The 18,794-nt window shown below is 43.7% G+C and overlaps 1 protein-coding gene across 3 annotated transcripts; it reads right to left on the minus strand.

Annotated features, from left to right (window-relative positions):
- Positions 1-8,839: 8,839 nt before the first annotated feature.
- Rpp40 (ribonuclease P/MRP subunit p40) lies at positions 8,840-17,785 on the minus strand. Of its 3 annotated transcripts, none has more exons than XM_032885035.1 (8): positions 17,638-17,785; positions 15,778-15,922; positions 15,074-15,142; positions 13,586-13,681; positions 12,828-12,953; positions 10,398-10,596; positions 10,152-10,286; positions 8,840-9,062 (listed from the first exon to the last, which is right to left on the minus strand). In XM_032885035.1, the coding sequence occupies exons 1-8, from the start codon at positions 17,758-17,760 to the stop codon at positions 8,864-8,866; spliced, it is 1,092 nt and encodes a 363-aa protein (XP_032740926.1). In that variant the 5' UTR covers positions 17,761-17,785; the 3' UTR covers positions 8,840-8,863. The 3 variants fall into 3 exon arrangements, with proteins under 3 accessions (XP_032740926.1, XP_032740928.1, XP_032740929.1); XM_032885037.1 differs by having other exon boundaries at positions 10,398-10,590; positions 17,638-17,783; XM_032885038.1 differs by lacking the exon at positions 17,638-17,785 and adding an exon at positions 17,177-17,428.
- Positions 17,786-18,794: the final 1,009 nt, after the last annotated feature.

An 18,794-nucleotide genomic window follows, 5' to 3' on the forward strand; every position in this document is an offset into this window, starting at 1 on the left:
CACTAACCATCAGGGGAATGCAAATCAAACCCACTATGGAAGACATACAAAGAGTTAACTGTAGACTGAAGAATACCTTCTACCCAGTTTCCCCAGAGTGGACGGAAGAAGTCATTGGGGAAACATAGACATTTTGTCTGGATTTTGAGATCATATTCCACTATGGGGAATTTGCTTCTGCTTCTGATGAGATCAGGAGAGAAATGTTGATTTTCTCACTTGTGAGAAGCAAAGCCTGAACGTGGGTCACTGATCATTAATGTTGGTGACTTGGGCAACGGAGTCAACCTTAATGGGTTCAGGCACTCGTGGCTTCTGTCGAGCGCCTGCTTGTTCATCCCTTCATCCATCGAACTAACTCTTCTCGTTGCCATGGCTAACTATGCGAGAGAAACAGTTTAAGGCAGGAAAGAGATATTCTAGCTTACAGTTCTAGGGGGGTACAGTCAACCATGGTAGGAAAGGTACCTGGGGGCAGGAATGGGAGTTTGGTTGGTCACATCACATCTGCAGTCAGGTAGCCCAGATTAAACAGGAAATGGGACTATAAAATCTCCTCAGTGACCCCCATGAGGCTCCACCTCCTAAAGTTCCACCTCTTCCCAGAATAGCATCACCAACTAGGGGTCAAGTGCAGGTGCCCACGGGGGACATTTATGCTCAAATCACGGCATCCACCCAACAGTGACTGAGTACTCCCCGAAGCCTAGACATATCGACTAGGCAGAGAATCTGTAAGGTGGGGTGTATTAATATACATTTCTTTAAAAGAAAGGGGACTCTGGCAGAGGCTGAAAACAAGATGAACTCTGAGGATATCATACTGAGAGGTCAGTTCCCAGGAGACAAGTGCCACGCCATCCCACTTATACAACAAACACAGACTCATAGACACAGGGAATAGAGTTCAGAGACCAGAACGAGGCAACACAGAGATATTATGTACTAGGAATGGAGTTTTCACCTAGGATTTGAAAAACTGTTGTAGAAGTGGATAGTGGTGGTGGTTGCACACTGAATGTGAGTAATGCCACTGGGTTCTATGCTAAATGAAGTTATAATGGTTTGCCACAATTAAACAAGCAAAAAAGACAAGAAAAATCATTTTGACTATGGTTCTAGCCTGCAGAGAAGTCTTACTTCAGAGTGGAAGGGACACAGCCTGAGAACTGATCATTTGATACAGCGTAGATATACAACAAGGAGATCTCAGGATGTGCAGAGGCCAGACCTCACATGAGGGGCACCTACCTTGTTAAAGACCCTATCTTAGGTAGGCTTTCTATTGCTGGGAAGAGACACCATGACCATGACAACTTTTATAAAGGAAAGCATTTAACCGGGGCTGGCTTACAGTTCAGAGGTTTAGTCCATTATCGTCTTTGTGGAAGCAAAGTGGCATACAGTAGACATGGTGCTAGAGAGGTAGCTGAGAGTTCTATATCTGGATATGCAGGCAGCAGGAAGAGAGAGTGACACTGGGACTTGCTTGAGCATCTAAAACCTCAGAGTCCACCCTCAGTGACACACTTCCTCCAAAAAGGCCACACCTAGTCCAATAAACCTATACCTCCTAATAGGGGCACTCCTTAAGGCCCTGTGGGGGCTGCATTCATTCAAATCACTACAGGCCTCTAAGAAGAATCCCCAGAGGGATGACCCCAATGCTGACTCCTAAAAGAGTGGCCAGGACAAATGTATGTGCTGACTGCTGACTGCAGGTCATGGAAAGAGGAGATCAGGGATGCCTCTCATCAAGAAAGACAATAAGGGTCTAAGAAAGCTTGGTGTCTGAAGAACTTTATGGCTGGAGTCATGACAGGGAAAGAGGAAGAGGCCTCAGAGAGATAGACCTTTCATCTTAGTTATGGAGCAGGAATCCCAGGGGCATGCTGACATTCTGATCGCCCTTTTCTCCAGCTGGCTACCTGCAGTGGGTAGTCACTATTCTAGTTCCATTCTGTGGCTGTGATAAAAACACTTGGACCAAAAGCAACCTAAGGCAGTGTCTTAGTCAGTGTTCTATTGCTATGAAGAGACACCATGACCAAGGCAACATTTATAAAAGAAAACATTTCATTGGGGGATTGCTTACAGTTCCAGAGGCTTAGTCAATTACCATCATGTCGGGGAGCATGGCAGCATTCAGGCAGGCATGGTGCTAGAGCAGATACTTAAAGCTACATCCTGATCTGCAGAGGGATGAGAGAGAGAGAGAGAGAGAGAGAGAGAGAGAGACAGAGACAGAGAGAGAGAGACAGAGACAGACAGACAGAGAGACAGAGACAGACAGAGAGAGGGGGGAGGGGGAGGGAGGGGAGGAGGAGAGAGAGAAAGAGAGAGAGATACAGGGGGAGAGAGAGAGAGAGAGAGGGAGAGAGAGAGAGAGAGAGAGAGAGAGAGAGAGAGAGAGAGAGAGAGAGAGAGAGAGAGAGAGAGATGTCGAGTCTTGTGGTGGGCATTTGAAATTTCAACATCCATCCCTCAGTGACACACTCCAGCAAGGCTATACCTCTTAATCCTTCTAATCCTTTCAAAGAGTTCTACTCCTTGGTGACCAAGCATTCAAACATCTGAGCACATGGAGGACATTTTTATTCAAGCCACCACAGGTATGAAAGGTTTGCCTTGCTTATACTTCCAGGTCACAATTCATCATTGAAGGAAGTCAGTGCAGGAACTCACAAAGAAACTATGGAGGAAGGAATAGCACTTATTGGTTCACTCGCTGACTTGTGCATAGCTTCTGCTCAGCTAGCTCTCTTAAACAGCTAGTTCTATTAGATGCTTAGGATTGAAGTTGCCTACAGTGAGCTGGGATTTCTGGTATCAATCATCAATCAAGACAATCCCTCTCAGACACGGCTATAGATTAGTCTGATTTAGGCAACTTCTCAATGAGACTCCCTCAGATGAATCTAGGCTGTGTCAAGTTGACTATTGAAGCTAACTAGAACAGCTCCCCTCTTTCTTATTAAATCGAAAGCAGAAAATATTAAATTTACAAATGATCTAGCCACTTACTGATTGGGTCAACATTTTGAATATCATCAAAGGTTCAAATATTATATATTCACTGCCCGGAGGTGTAGTTTTTAGTTGGCCAAGCATTTACCTAGCTTGCAGGAAGCTCTGGCTTCAATCCCCAGCACTGCATAAAAATTAGCATGCTGGCACATGCCTATAAACGCAGCCCTCAGGACACAGAGGCAAGAGGATCAGAAGCTCAAGGCAGCACTCAGCAACATAGGGAGTTCAGCCTGGCTGGGATACTGAGGTTCAGGGTGGGAAAAGAAGGACAATATTAGGCAAAGATCTGTGAGCTCAATCTGAAAGCCCAGCTGCTGAGGACGTTTCTCAGTCATATGGAATATCATCCACACAGCCTATGGTCTACTGTGGTAGTGCCCAATGAACCACTTCCCAAGATTTGTGTCCTTGTATCATCTCCCATGTCAGCTGAACCCCTGGCCACAAGAGCAACTTTGGCCAGTGAGTCATAAGCAAGAGTATTTCAACTGTATCCTTGAGCACCTTTGCAATAGGCCTTATCTTTCTGAAATGTTCATCAACCCTGTAGCCCAAAACAGCTACAGAGAAGCCCGCATAGAACAACAGTCCCAAATGACCACCAAACTTGCCACCATCACCAACCTCTGGGTGAGGGAGTGAGGACAGTTAGGATCTTCCAGAAAATCCATTCTGAGAGAAAACAATCTTCTGATTAATAAGCAATATCATGAGAAATAACAAATTGTTGTTTAAAGTGATTGAGTTTGGAGGAAATTTGTTATCTAACAATGACCAACTGAAACAAATCCTTTTCATATTCCAGTTTCACTTTGGTAATGAATAAGGGTATTTATGAAATTCATGAAAAGGTATTATGATAAGATCTTATTTTTTTTAGATGTGGGTGTCACTATATAGTTCTACGTGGACCAGGCTGGCCTCAAACTCATAGAGATCTGCCTGCCTCTGCCTCCAAAGTACTGAGATTAAAGGAGTGTGACACCACAACTGGCTATAAATATTATTTTTAAAGATTAATTTATTTATTTTATGAGTGCACTGTCTCTATCTTCAGACACACTAGAAGAGGGCGTCAGATCCCATTACAGATGGTTGTGAGCCACCACGTGGTTGCTGGGAGATAAACTCAGAACCTCTGGAAGAGCAGCCAGTGTTCTTAACCTCTAAGCCATTATCTCCAGCCCCTAAATATTAATTTTTAAATCTCTAGGGATAGAATGAAACTTAATGAGCAGTTTTAGCTTATACTGCCTAGTTCACCCTGTGGCCATGACAGGGTCTAGGCCTATCGGTAAAATGCAAGCCATGTCTGTTCTGAGGGCCTTTATGGGCATTAACCTGTGCAATGTATTTTAAATGCTTGGCTTGCCTGAATACTCAGTGACTGCCCAGAAATGTCAGCCATTGTCCTTACCCAATCAAATGCACTGGCTTTGCTTTGTTCTGAGAAATTTTGAATGGATTCAAAATGGGACAGGGGCAAAGTTTACCAGTTGAGGGAAAGGAGAACATTTTGGATGTTCAGAAGGCATCATATGCTTAAAACCTGCTCATAGGAACAAAGACATGGAGGCCTGTCAGAGGCCTAAGATGGGCAGGGCAAATCCTGGTGGCCCACAGATCCAAGAGACCGTCCTACATCCCAGTCTGTGGGTCTAATCTTTGTTTCTCACCCAGGTGACTGCATTAGGCACCTAGGCCTAAGAGCCCAGAGCCGCTGAGATTGGTGGAACACTCTGTCTCCCGGCTGCCAGTTGTCATCAGAAATGAAAGCCAATGTGAGCTCTTCCTAAATGAAGGGATCCTCATTAGTTGAATGAGGCAAACAGAGTTAGCAGCACACCCCCCCAACAAACACACACACACACACACACACACACACACACACACACACACACACACACACACACCCTGGTTTCTCACCAGAGAGAATGCACAGTGTCAACAGAGTGATAGCCCATGACTGAATGCCCTCATGTAGCTCGTTTCTTGACTGCTTTTCCTGCAGATGACATTTACATGGCTAGGGTGGATTTCTGCTGTGTGCTCACTTAGTTTTCTGTGGCCATTTCCCCCTTTCACCCCATACTCCAGCCCAATATAGATTTTAATAGAGACAGAAAAGGGGCAGTGGTTCAGCCGAATGGATGGATTCATGAGACATGGGACTAAAAAGTAAAGAAAGGAAGAAAACTTATAGGCAAAATCCATACATCACTTAAACTCCATCTGGGGAGTTTAAAGGAAGAGGGTGTTTCTCAGCCATGTAGAATGTCAACCACACAGTCCATGGTTAAACATTGCTTAGGTGGTGCTCAATGAACCACACCTCACAAGATCCATGCTCTTGAGTTGTCTTCTGATATTAATTCAACCCATGAGTCTCCCTGCCCTAAAATAAGACAGTGCACCAAATGCTCATTTCTGTAAGTAGGGTCATTATTGTTAAGGAAACAGTTGTTGTCATAAAGCAGTGTATTGTTCTGCTATAAACTTTCCTTTACCTTTAGAAAGATGGTTTATAAGAAGCACAGGCTGGGGAACTGGTATCCTGCAGAGAAATGCCTTCCCAAACATGTACTCTAAGGGCCCAGGTGTGGCTGGAGGGTGGAGGAAGTACTCCTGACTAAGAAGTTCCCTGATGACTTCCCTCCACAGGGAAAGGTCCTTTACCCTACGTTCCTGCTCTTCCTATAGTCTTCAGCCATGACGGTCATGTCAGGTTGAGCTAATGAGACTGAGGTCGGGGAAACTATCCTAAATATCCTCCCCTCTCTCCTGCCAGCCCCACAGTGACTGCATCAGATGCTACCAGATGCCGGGTAGCTTTTACAGCACATGCCAGTTAGCTCATGGAGAACTTGGCAAGGAAGATGCCGCCTGGAATTAGAAACCTGTGTCCAAATGAGGGAGACATCCCCCGTCTGGGGCAGCAGCAAAACAAGACGTGGAATATGAGATGAAAATTAGACTCATTTGGCTTCCGGCCACTTCTTCAGCAACAAGTAGGTGGCACCTGGCACACGTCAGTGTTCTGAGTTACTCCAGACTCTTGGTTGATGGAAGACACTGTAGGATGAATTTAGGCTTCTCAAGCAACGGGGGCATCAGCCTCTGAAGGACTGAACCCTGGCAGCTTCCTAGAAGCTCTTTTCATTGTTACACACAACGACACCTTTAGCAGGTCTACTTCTACATAGAGCTGGAGAGATGGCTCAGTGGTTAAGAGCACTGACTGCTCTTCCAGAGGTCCTGAGTTCAATTCCCAGCAACCACATGGTGGCTCACAATCATCTCTAATGAGATCTGATGCCCTCTACTGGTGTGTCTGAAGAGAGTGACAGTATAGTCCCATACATTAAAAATTTAAATAAATCTTTAAAACAAAAAAACTTTCTTATGTCACCTAAACAATTCTCAGCCATATGAGACTTCCTGGTTTGCCAGGCAAAAGTTTGCTAGCCTAAGTTTGAGAATCATTCAAAAGAATAATCCCATAAAATCTCAAATAACAATCACTATAAAAAGGCTACTTCAAAGCCTAGGTGCCATCACTCCAAACTCAAGTCAGACACAACAGGTCTGCTAAAATTCTCCTACAGGCACAGGCTTCCTGCTGGAAAGTGCAGTAGTTGGTACACAGCTTCCCCGCTAGTCCAGATAGCCTGCAGCACATGTCCTGGGAGGGTGTGCTGAGAGACCCTGGGGATGATCTTGGCTCCTCCCAAGAAGAACCACCAACCTGGCTTTGTTGGTCCACCACTGCCTTGGTTGAGTTGAAGGGCTCTCTTACCCCCACCTCCATTCTTTGCTCCTTCTTCCTTTAAGGTGGCTTCAAGTTAGTTTTCTTATTCTATTCTTTAAATAGATTTTATTTTAATGGAAAATAGGGTCTGGCGATGTAGTTCAGTGTAGAGGAAGTGCCTGGCACACAAGGCCCTGCATTTGTCCCAGCAAACTCCTTCCAAAGGAAACTAATTAATATGGTCTTGGCAGGTGTAGATAGTTTGAAATCTAGTTTTGTTTGTGGTGCTAGGTTTGGGACTCTAGGCAAGCACCCCTCAACTAGTCTGAAAAGAAATTCTAAAAAAGCAACTTGGGATTACTCGAGAGAATTAATGGCCAGCCACAAATCACATTCCTAACTGCAGTTGACATATGAATGAGAGCAGAAGCACCCCAAATCCAAAACCACCTCTGACATCCTGTTGGGCTGGTGGTTACATTCTTGAGGGGGAAAGAATGGAACAGTTGTAAGCTTCAGGGCAGGGGATAGATATGGATATATAGTATTGGGTCACATGATGACAGGGACATGGGCTGAGGCAAGTATTATCAAGTGTTTTGGTTGTTATGTGAGCACTGTAGGAGACATGTGCAGAAACCCAGATGGTATTACCTACTAAATATCTAGCTAAACACACACACACACAAACTTATTGCCTCCAGGATCACGATGAACAAAACATGAAATTAAGGCAAGCTGCAAAAGGTGATGGATGTAGTTAAAAGATGTGGTGATCAATGAAGATGCTTCCAATATCATCCCACAGCATTTCATACTTTTTTATAAATAGGAATAAACTCACAAGCTAGTAAATTATTAAATGTCATGTGCTATACACACTTCTCTATGTACTGAACTTCATACCACTGGCAGCACTTAGGCTTTGTTCACACCACTGTCGTATAAGCACGTGAGCAGTGCACCATGTGCACTAAGAGTCAAGATGGCTGTCATGTCAGCAAGGACCCAGCCTTAGCCGACTGGACATGCTATGTGTGCTGAGGATAGAAAAACCAAAGAATTGCTCTGGAGTCCAGAAGATGGTGAGTGAGTCCCAGATGTCAGACGCTAAGATTCTGGAGCTTCTTTTTGGACTTCTCTTTTAAGTGTGGTTCTTCCCTTTCGTTGTAAGAAGGTATTTAACCTTTATTTTATAGGAAGTCATGGTTAAGAAAGTGGAATTTTAAGAGAGACACTGAATTTTTACGTAATGGTGTTCTTAAAAGACTGTAGGACTTTTCAATTTGTACTGTATTTTATATTAACATGTTGGGGACACACAGAAATTGTGATGGTTCGTCTTGGTTATGTTGATACACTTGGGCAGAAGAAACCTCAGCTGAAGAACTGTCAACCTGGCTCACAAGCATTCTATGGGTTTGGTTTTTTTTTTTGACTGCTGGTTGATGGAAGGGAGCCCAGTCAACAGTGGACAGTATCGATCCTAAGTAGGTCCTGGATTATATAAGAAAGCTAGGGTAGGGGGGAGTATGTGTGTGTTGGCAGGGGAGGGTAGGGAAGAGGTATGGGATGTGGAACCCTCAGGGGGTGGAGGGGGGTGGACTGGGAGGGAAATAAAATCTGGAGTGTAAAATTTAATTAATTAATTTTTTTTTTTTAAAAGAAAGCTAGGTGAGTAAGTAAGAAAGTAGCATTCCTCCACGGTCTCTGCTTCAGTTCTTGTCTTAGGTTCCTGCTTCAACTTCCATTGATGATGGACTGTAGTCTGTCCTTTCCTCACAGAAGTTGCTTCTGGCCAACAGAAATCCAAACTAGAACAGTTCATACATGACTAGCATCTAGAAAAGTCACCAAGCGCTCCAATCCTGCTGTTCCCTCTTATTCCAACTTACCCTGCTCTGTGGTAGGCAACACTCTGTGTATCACAAGATAAGCAGCTAGTGTACAGGGGCCACGCAGAGCAGAAAGCCAGCCAGCGCAGAGAAGCTAACCATCATAGCAAGTCTGGGGGACACCTAACCCTTTGCGATGAGGAAACAAGGCAACAGACAAACTAGGTGTGGCTTTAAACTTTGCATTTTTTTATGGTGGGCAGTCATCATTTGCTCCAACAGCCATCTGAAGCCAATAGTCCTGATTACTGAAAACAACAAAATTGTACAAGTGCTCTCCTCCTTTGTGGAAGCCGTGTTCCTTCTCCCTCCATGCAACGGGGCTGTCTGCAAAGCCTTGAACTGTCAAGGTGACCCATGGAGCCAACTTCGGTTCATCAAAGTAGTGACTGAAAAAGAAAGAAAATTCTTATAAACAAGAGGTCAAGAGCATCCACATAAAGAAACTGTCAAATGTTCTAATTGAACTGAGACTCTATTTTGATTTCTAAAAACTATGCTATGCGAATTAAATACTTGGTGCTACATTATGAGTTTCATAAAGATTAACTAATCAGAAGACAACTGCAGTAGCCTGGAAAACTCATCACTTAAACCAAGAAAATAATCTCCTCCCTGCCCAAACAACATAATAGCCTCTCTTCTACTAATGTGGGTTTTTGTTTGTTTTAAAATATATGTGCCTGTGTGGGGGTCAGAAGAAAACTTGCTCAAGGCCTTGAGCTTGATTCCAAGCATGGAAGGAAAAAAAAGTAACCTAGGGTCTCTTTATGGGTCTACTTGTCTTAGAATTCACAATGTAGCCCAGGCTGGCTTTGAACTCATCCACCAGGCTCTGCTTCCCAAGTGCTGGGATTAAAGGCATATACTACCACACTGGGCTCCTACCTAATTCTGAAAGAAAGACTTTGTGCAATTCTTAAACAGAACATAGATCGTAATTTGTCCCGCTGAACGTTGAAGTGTTTTCAAGTAATGTTATACTTTTGCATAAAGATGGCTCAAAACAGAACCAGGAAAATGTGCAGCTTGGTGCAAGAAGCCTACAGAGGCTCTGCTTCCTCTTCCCACAGGGTTAGGTACTTTCAAATCTCATCTTCTTTATCAGCAAGAATAATTATGTCAGGCCCCAAGAGATGGCCCAGTCGTTAAAAGCACTTACTTCCAGAGGACCCAAGTTTGCTTCCCGGCACCCACATGAGTAGATGTACAGGTGCCGATTAACTCCAGCCCCGGGGAGTCTGAATCCCTCTTGGGACCTGCAGTGGCACTCATATACACACGGACATAAATAAAACAAATCTTAAAAACCCTAAGATTTGTGTTGTTGTTTGGCTGTCACTATATACTTTGAGCCAAACAATGAAAAAAGGAATACATTCGAGGGGCCCTGCCTTGTACTGACCACACTAACTGAGGTGCTGAACACCCCCATGTAGCACCAACAAGTGAGAGACGCAGTCAAGAAGAGTTCTCACCACAGCTGTTCCAGAAGGACAAGTATCTTCTCTGGCAACACGAAACCTGTGACTGTACACAGACAAGCTTGGGCTGCCACTGTGTTTGGCTGTGGACAGCAGTAGGTTGATATGAAATTATGAGGTTCATTATTTCTGAAATGAAAAGGAAAAGGAAAAAAGTATTTACGACCACTGCATAACCACATCCACAGTACTGAACTCATACTGAACACAAGCAATGAACTCCGGCATTCATATACCCACAGGTCCGCGTTGCAGAAGACGGCACCAAGCCAGTCGAAGAACTCCAGGGCATTGCAGGCCTCCTCTGGCTCTCCTGCAAGGCTGCTGCTCTGCAGCACTGGGCACTGCAGATCTCTTACTGTGCTCAAGGCCACTTTTGGCTGATGCTCCCGAATTTGGTATTTGGAAAAGTATGACATCATTGTTGATTCTTCTGTACCTTAAAACACACCAGGCGAGACTGAGGCAACATTGTTACAACTTGTCTTGATTCAACTCCATTCCCCTTTCTTTTTGGGTTGTTTTTGACACAGGCTCTCAGTCTACAGCTGGCCTCCAATGTATGCGCCTCCTGCCTGCTCCCCTTCCCTTTATAGGCATGTATCACTATGCCCAACACCTTTCTCACTCCCTTTTGGGTTACGACGAACAGGTAAAATTAAAGGTAAAAGTTAAAGGTGGGGTGAAACTGATGCCAGGCAGTGCTAGTTGCTTTCCACTGCTTATGCTAAAATACCATGAACCCTTTTCACCTTTCCTGGAAATTACACGACGCCTCCAAGTCAAGCCCACATTCGTTTTACTTGCTTTAACAAGAACATCCAAACTTTGTATATAAACCCCAAAGTATTCCCTATATAGGGATGTTAGTGAAGTCTACAGAAAGAAGTTTATTTGTATAATCTAATAGGAAACAGCAGAGGAACTGAATGATAGCAGAAGCCCATGCTCATTCCTGTGAAGACCCAGGAAAATCTACTCTATCTTTTCTAAGAAGTTTGTGCAAGCAACAGCCTTGGGAAATAGAAAAAGATGCCCCCTCTAGAGCAGAGGACAGGCTGGCTTACTGTCTAGTAACACAGTGATCCCCTACCATCTGAGGGCAGAACAGGAAGCCTTATACTCCCACTATAAAAGGACTGGGTTCCTAAGGCTCAACCCCCCTGTTCTGTAATGTAACCCACGTTACATGCACCAACTCTATGACACACGATGCCAAGTGGGATTTGGTGAACTTATTCAAATGCTGATTCTCCTATTTGCTGATTAAGTCTAGGTGTCAAACTGGATTAGAGGTAAAGTTCATTTCTAGGTGTGTCTGTGAGGATGTTTCAAGAGGAGATTGGCATGTGACTTCATGGACCAGGTAGTGAAGCCCCACTCTCACGGTGGATGGACATGTGGGTTATTCCAAATGCTGGGGCCCAGAGAGAACAAGGCCAAGTCAAGGTAAATTCACTCTGCCTCCTGGAGCTGAGCCACCCAGCTTCTTGTGCTCTTGGATACGAAGCTCCAGATCCTTAGGCCTTTGATCTTGTCCTGAGAGTGACAATATCAACTTGCCAGCAGAGGGCTTTCTGACTTGTCTACAGCTACTACTGTGAGGAATCAAATCCTTCACCCTTTGACCCAGGACTTGCACCCATGACACCTGTGGCTGACTTTGCTGGCTGGTAGAAAGTGTGAAATCTCTGGACCATCCTTAGTTTCTCTGGTAGTAATTGGTAGTCTAGGAATAAGAAGCTACAAAAGGGCTGGAGAGATGGCTCAGAGGTTAAGAGCACTGACTGTTCTTCCAGAGGTTCTGAGTTCAATTCCCGGCAACCACATGGTGGCTCACAACCATCGGTAATGGGATCTGATGCCCTCTTCTGGTGTGTCTGAAGACAGCTTAAATGGACAGTCCTTGGAGACTGTTGCTAACTGACAGAAACATCGGTAAACATCTTCCCCTCTTGTGTATCTGCTGTATGTAGAAGGAGGAGAGGCACTGTGCACTATAACATTTGGACAGAGAGAAGTCATGTTGGGCCGAGAGTGTTGAGGAACTTCCCATGAGGAACAGACAGATGTAGAGTTCCAAAATGTACTTTGTTTCCCTGTCCTCCAAAGGGCATCCTACACCACCATAATTCCCAATGAATTCATTACAACCTTGTAATGGGCCAAAGATATACTTCTAAAAGGAGCAATATGTGTAAAAGTTGTAAGCAAATTAATATACTTGATGAACATTAAAGCTGGTGCTAAATTTAGTATTCTAATCAATTAAAAGTCATAACAAATGGTATCTGCCTGGGTTACTATCCTGTAATAATGATAAACAGATCACACACATATAATTATAGTTGATGTTGATTTAAAATTCTAGCTAAGGCTTTTTAATGTAAGCAGAGGGAAAGAAGAGATAGATTACAAGTTAGCTACTCGGAAGCCACTGTGAAGCTCTCTAGATCTGCAGAAAACCCAAGATAATTGGGGCAGATGGCTTCAAAATTCCCCGAGCTAAGGTGCTGAGGACATCTGGAAAGCCAGAGCAGCTCCGTCACAATGCCCACAGACCTGTGTAGACAATATCTCCTGACCGTGGCAGTATATCACCACTCGATCTCCGTTACACCCAACAGATCTCAAAATCATTGTTATCGTTGTATAATTTACACTTCATACCTGTATGATGCCAAGCCAAAAGGAAATCAAACTTCAAAGGCTTCTTTTCTTTGAAGGACCAAGATATTCTTCTGTATTTCTTAGAATCCAGGTTAAGGGATAAATCCATTAGGTCAATGGAAATGACTTAAAGTAGAAAGAGAAATACTTGTTTTATTCAGATCATACAGAGTTTACACTGTGGAGAAACGTCTAAAGTTTTGGTAAGTTTGTGAGTAGTACAGATTATTTTCTTCTTCACCTTTTGACTTCCTCAAAAACATATCCCTCAGCAGGCTATTTCTAGTGCTGAGAGCTGAAAACTATAGTTGGTTTAAATACTTTAAATGCTTCCTAGATCAAAGATCCAGGGCAGAGGTCTTCAGGAGATCAACTTCAATCTACCCGTGTCTGTGGTGGCCTTAGTAATTGATGTCCATACCAGACAGTTTCCTCAAAACCACCTCTTCACCTGTGAACTTCCTCCGGTAATCATAAAGAAACTGTGTACAAACACACCACGTTGTTGCTTTCTCCTTCAAGCAAGGGGTAGTCCAGTCCTATAACCCTTATTAAATTCAGTGTACAGCCAGAAAGGAACAATTTAACAGCACCAACTAATCCCCCAAGAAGTACAACCAATAGCTCCTTGAGTCAGGATTTCAAAGACAAGAACCCTACTTTTCTGAATAGAGATCAGAGAGGTAAGGCAAACATTTACGTTTTATTATAAAAAAAACTGACTTGTTAGACACCAATGGAGCACGCGCAATACTTACTAAACCTCATACTTTTTCTGCCAGAATACCGAGATGGATGGCCTTGGAGTCCAGTCTCTTCATAAGTATCTTTATCCAGTGATAAAATTAATTTCCCTACAAATCAAACAATAGCTCCTATAATAGAGATGTTAAACTATGGCTGATGCTCTCTCTACGAAAGCGAGCCGTCAGAGCGGCGAAATGTCAGTGTTAAGTACATGTGAAGAAACTATCCATAGCACATTGATACTGTCGAGCAATGTACCCAACTGGTCTGGAACTTTGCTCTGTAGCTGAGGCTGGGCTCAAACTGGTGACGATCATCCTGTTTCAGCCTTCCAAATACTGGGACTGTAGGTGAGAGCCACCAGGCTTGGTGGTATTGTCTACCACATATACATATGTAGATATTACAACAGCAAAACTAGAAACAACTAAGTTTGTATAAGGGAAGAAATAAACTGTGGTCTGTAAATTACTCCAGATATCTTCTTTAAAGTTTAATTTAGTTTAATGTACTTGTATGCCTGGTTGTAAGTACACCAAAGAACCTGCCAACATCAGAAGAGGATGTCCGATCTCCTAGAATGTGAGTTGTGAGCTGCCATGTGGGTGCTGGGAACTGAATCTGGGTTCTCTGCAATGACAGGAATCGTTCCACGCTACTGAGCCATGTGCCCACCCCCGACTTCAAACATCTTCAAAACATTTAAAAAGCTTTGTGTTAAAGCCAGGTAGAGATGTGCTGGTTCATGTGTGCAATCCCAGCACTTGGACAGCGGAGGAAGGAAAACCTGAGGCCACCCCGGTCTAAGTGGCAAGATCCCACCTCGAAAAACTAAGTCACAACAATACGCGTTGAAGCAGCAACGTGTCTATGTCATACACGCTGGGAAATAAGACTACTGAGAAACAATGTCCACCAATGTGTAAAAATGTTACGCTTGCTGGTGCTGGTGACACAGGTCTTCAATCCCAACACTCACGAGGCAGAGGCAGGTTAAGGCCAGCCTGTTCTACAGAGTGAGTTCCAGGACAACCAAGGTTACATAGAGATACCTTGTCTCAAAATAAAACAACAACAAAAAAATATGTATGCTTATAAATTCTTGAAGAATAAACATCAAACCGCTCCACCTAAGAAGAAAGTCAGGGGCACAAAGATGGGCTTCATTTTACTCTGTTTAAAGCTATACGACTTGACTTTTAAAAAAAATATTATTTTATTACTTTTATGTGTGGATGTTTTGTCCTCGCGTTATATCTGTGCACCATGTATGTACCCAGTGCCTGTGAGGACCAGAACAGGGCGCTGGGCTTACTGGAACTAGAGTTACAGATGGTTGTAAGCCACCAAGTGGGTGCTGGGAATTGAACTCTGGTCCTCCGGAAGAGCCACAGTGCTCTTAACTGCTGAACTATCTCTCTACTCTCCTTAATTTTTTTTTTAAAGCAGTGCTATTTCGTTTCCAATGAGGAAAGGAGAAAAAAAATGAAAGCTGTCACCATTTGGTAGGAGAGCAACAGTATTATCCTCATCAATACTTGTATTGTACGTTAAAGCAGAGAGTGAACCTGTAAGAAAAAGTCAAGAAAAGTCATTAGGTAAATAAAATAGCACAACATTTATTTATGAATTATTTTCCCATGACAACAAACTTCCAGGTAGGTAACAGTCAGTATCTAGCACAGCTCTAACTCATTCAAAAAACCCAATACACCCCAGAGATAAGTTGGAACACACACATGCTGTGTTCTAGCTAGATCACCCCACTACTCAGGTCACATTCAGGGTCTTTTTGTGAGAGTTTACTCTCAGAATAGAACCTATAGTCTTGGGGATTCTAGCAGAAAGGTGCACCACAAAGAGGCAAGAGGACAAAAGTTTGATGTAAAGTTAATATTCAGAAACCATTTGAGCAAGTTAAAATTCAAAAGCTTCTTCATGGTCATCTGTAGGGATTCAACCTACTTCACTGAGTTATTGCAAGGGCTAATTAAATTTGGTAAGATGTTTAGCTATCACATAAAGAGGACACGGGAAAGAAAACGACAACACTGATGGATAGAGAAGGGACACATGCAGCTGACCACATCTATCCTCCACGGGCCCTTTTATAAGCACACAAAGAGCCCCAATATGAACCCTGAGGTCTTCCCATAGCTCTCATCCTGTTTGTTCCTATGAGACACTAAATGCTTCCTCTTACCTTTCTTTATGAAGGTGTTGATGAATTCATGTGTAATTAATTCATGAAGAGGTAAGTTCTTCACAGAGTAATAGGGTCCAATTTCCATGACCAGGTCTTTTAGTTTTTTTGATAGCAGCCCACATTCAGGAATAAGAAATGAAACCTATTAGAATGTAGGAGTACAAACGAAGTTATGTTTTATGAAGATTAACACTATGTTTTTAGAAATGGAATATCAAAATTTCTAGTTATTCCTTCACAAGTTTTGGTGGGACACACAAACATGGGTAATGTGAAGATTTGAATATGCTTGGTCCAGGGAGTAGCTTGATTAGGAGGTACAGCCTTGTTGGAGTGGGCGTGGCTTTGTTGGAGGAAGTGTGCCATTGTGGTCATGGGTTTTGAGACCCTCATCCTAGCTCCCTAGAAGCCAGTCTTCTCCTCCTAGCAACCTTCAGAAGAAGATGTAGAACTCTCAGCTCCTCCTCCTCCTTAAAATCATGCCTGCCTGGAAACTGCCATGCTCCCACCTTGATGATAATGGACTGAACCACTGAATCTGTAAGCTAGACCCAATTAAATGTTGTCCTTATAAGAGTTGTCTTGGTCACGGTGTCTGTTCACAGCAGGAAAACCCTAGATAAGACAGATGTGTGCACAAGCATACACAACACACAACACACACACACACACACACACACACACACACACAGAGTCACCTCCACACACACCCCCACCCCCCAAGACAGGGTTTCTCCGAGTAACCCTTGCTGGTCTGGAACTAGCTCTGTATATCAGGTTAGCCTTGAACTCAGAGATTCACCCATCTCTGCCTGGGTTTAAAGGTGTGCATCACCTAAACTTGCTAGGCAACAATTCTTTTAATCTATTAATCTCAGGCAAACAGATATTTGACTATTCACGTTTTTTATTTCTGTATCTCAATGTGAGGCAAGAGACTAAGCAGAAATATTGTAATTGAAGTATTATTTGAATCTCATCTTTTGCATATAAGCAATATATCTTATGTCCTTCCCACCTTATATTCAAAGAAATAGAGTATAATTCAACAAGCCTTGATTTGCTTACTCTGGAGTCATGAAATCAAAGAAACTACTCCTGAGAACACAAGGAATTTAGGGACATTCAGTTAGTAAGAAGTTATATAGAAGTAGAAGTGCTCCTGGACGCTTCCATTTCCTAGACATACATCTCTGACCGCAGGCATAACTTTCAACCAAAGAGATGTAAAATCCGCGCGGATTTCAAATGATCCCCAAGCGCACATCTAAAGTCCGTTCCGCAAAGTTCCAACAACCAACCTAACCTGTTCCTTACGGACAAAGACGTCAGCTAATTTATCTGAGAAACCTATCAGGCCGATATTTAAGGTGTAAAATGCTTAAGCCCTTATCACCTTAAGGTAAGTGTTTTTGGAGTTCCTCGGTTGTCAAACCGCGTGATGCTTTGGAAAGAGTCACAAGCTGATTCACAGAGAACTGCACAGACTTAGGGCGCAAGTCGGCTACCTGTTGTGCAGGTTGCATTCCTAACTCCTCCGTGTCTGCCCGAGCCCCGCATTGGGTTACCCAGGGTCTCAATCCTGAATCTGGCTGTAACCAGCCAAATTCACAAACTAAAACTCCGCTGTTCCTCATAGGACCGAGCGCCACCCTGCGTCTAGTGCATGCTGGGAATTGTAGTCCTATACAGTGCCAAGCAAGGCAAATGGCAAAATGAAGTGACTACAGTTCCCAGCATGTCGAAGGATGAACTCGGCCCACCCTCTGAAGCCAAGGAGGTCTTGCCGGGTGATGCACGGCGTGGTTCTACCTTAAATCTCTCCAGCCCAAGGGGGGCCGGGTGGACCTGACTCACCCTGTAATTATGATAGTGCGTCTCCACGAGATGCTTATGGCGAGACTTATCGTGGCCGAAGTTGGATTTCTCACAGACCAGTAAGTGCCGAGGCGCCTCCTGAAGCCTGCGCAGCGTGGCCATGTTAAGGAAGTGTCCAGGCGAGCCTCTCCTCCTGGCCCGCCCCTCGACCCGCCCCCCATCCTACCATTCGCCGCTTTCTGAATACGCCCCTCCCTCCACCACGCCCCAACCCTTCTTTCCTTCTCTCCCTTTCCCTTTCTGTCAATTCCTGGGCGCACTGAGTCTGAAGGTTCTCAAGAACCTGGCACGTCCATTCTATCCGACAGAGTTTTTCTCTGGAGGAACAGTGCACATACCTGGGATGGACTCAGAGAAGGCCTACACCCTTCCACCTCATGAAAAAGGGGAAGATAGGACAGAGGAAAGGCCTAGTACAGTCAGAAAATTCATTTGCTGTGCGGCACACTGTTTTCCTGGCTCCTTATATGATCTAGTTCCTAATGCTCACCCACCCTTAAGTTCCCACGGAGCCTTCCCAAAAAGGTATAGGAAATTGTGGAGGAAGATATGGCATTTCTGCATTTTCATTTCCAACAGGACTTTTTTGCTTTGTTTTTCGATTACTTGGTTTTTGTTTTTTTTTTTTTCATTTCCAACATTACTATTTTGTGATTTTCCCAAATTCTCAGTTTCTTTGCTGAATTGTACTTCCATGTACACCGTCGCTGTCTTCAGACACCAGAAGAGGGCATCGAATCCCATTACAGATGGTTGTAAGCCACCATGTATTGCTGGTAATTGAATTCAAGACCTCTGGGAAGAGCAGTTAGTGCTCTTAACCGCTGATCCATTTCTCCAGCCCCCATAGCTAATTCTTAAAAGCCATATTTCTCATCTCATCTCTCTCTCTCTCTCTCTCTCTCTCTCTCTCTCTCTCTCTCTCTCTCTCTGTGTGTGTGTGTGTGTGTGTGTGTGTGTGTACAGCTAACGTTCCTCTCCAGGTCCTTGATTGAATTAATCTTTTTGTTTGAATCTTTCTTGAGGTCTTAAAGTATTTTTACTAGTAAACTTCTGAAATCTCCCAGCATTTTACCTATTTCAGTATCTCCGAATCCAGTTGCTAAGTTATTTTGTTTTGAGCAGGGTCTCATTAT

Source organism: Rattus rattus, chromosome 14 (assembly GCF_011064425.1).
Source record: "Rattus rattus isolate New Zealand chromosome 14, Rrattus_CSIRO_v1, whole genome shotgun sequence".
In the NCBI taxonomy this organism is placed as follows: Eukaryota; Metazoa; Chordata; class Mammalia; order Rodentia; family Muridae; genus Rattus; species Rattus rattus.

Coding starts and splice junctions, on each gene's coding strand:
- Rpp40 (XM_032885035.1), bottom strand. CDS start 17,760: ATGGCCACGCTGCGCAGGCTTCAGGAGGCGCCTCGGCACTTACTGGTC. Junction 15,923..17,637: donor CGCACTATCATAATTACAGG/GTGAGTCAGGTC, acceptor ACATTCTAATAG/GTTTCATTTCTTATTCCTGA. Junction 13,682..15,073: donor TGTTGCTCTCCTACCAAATG/GTGACAGCTTTC, acceptor TTTGATTTGTAG/GGAAATTAATTTTATCACTG.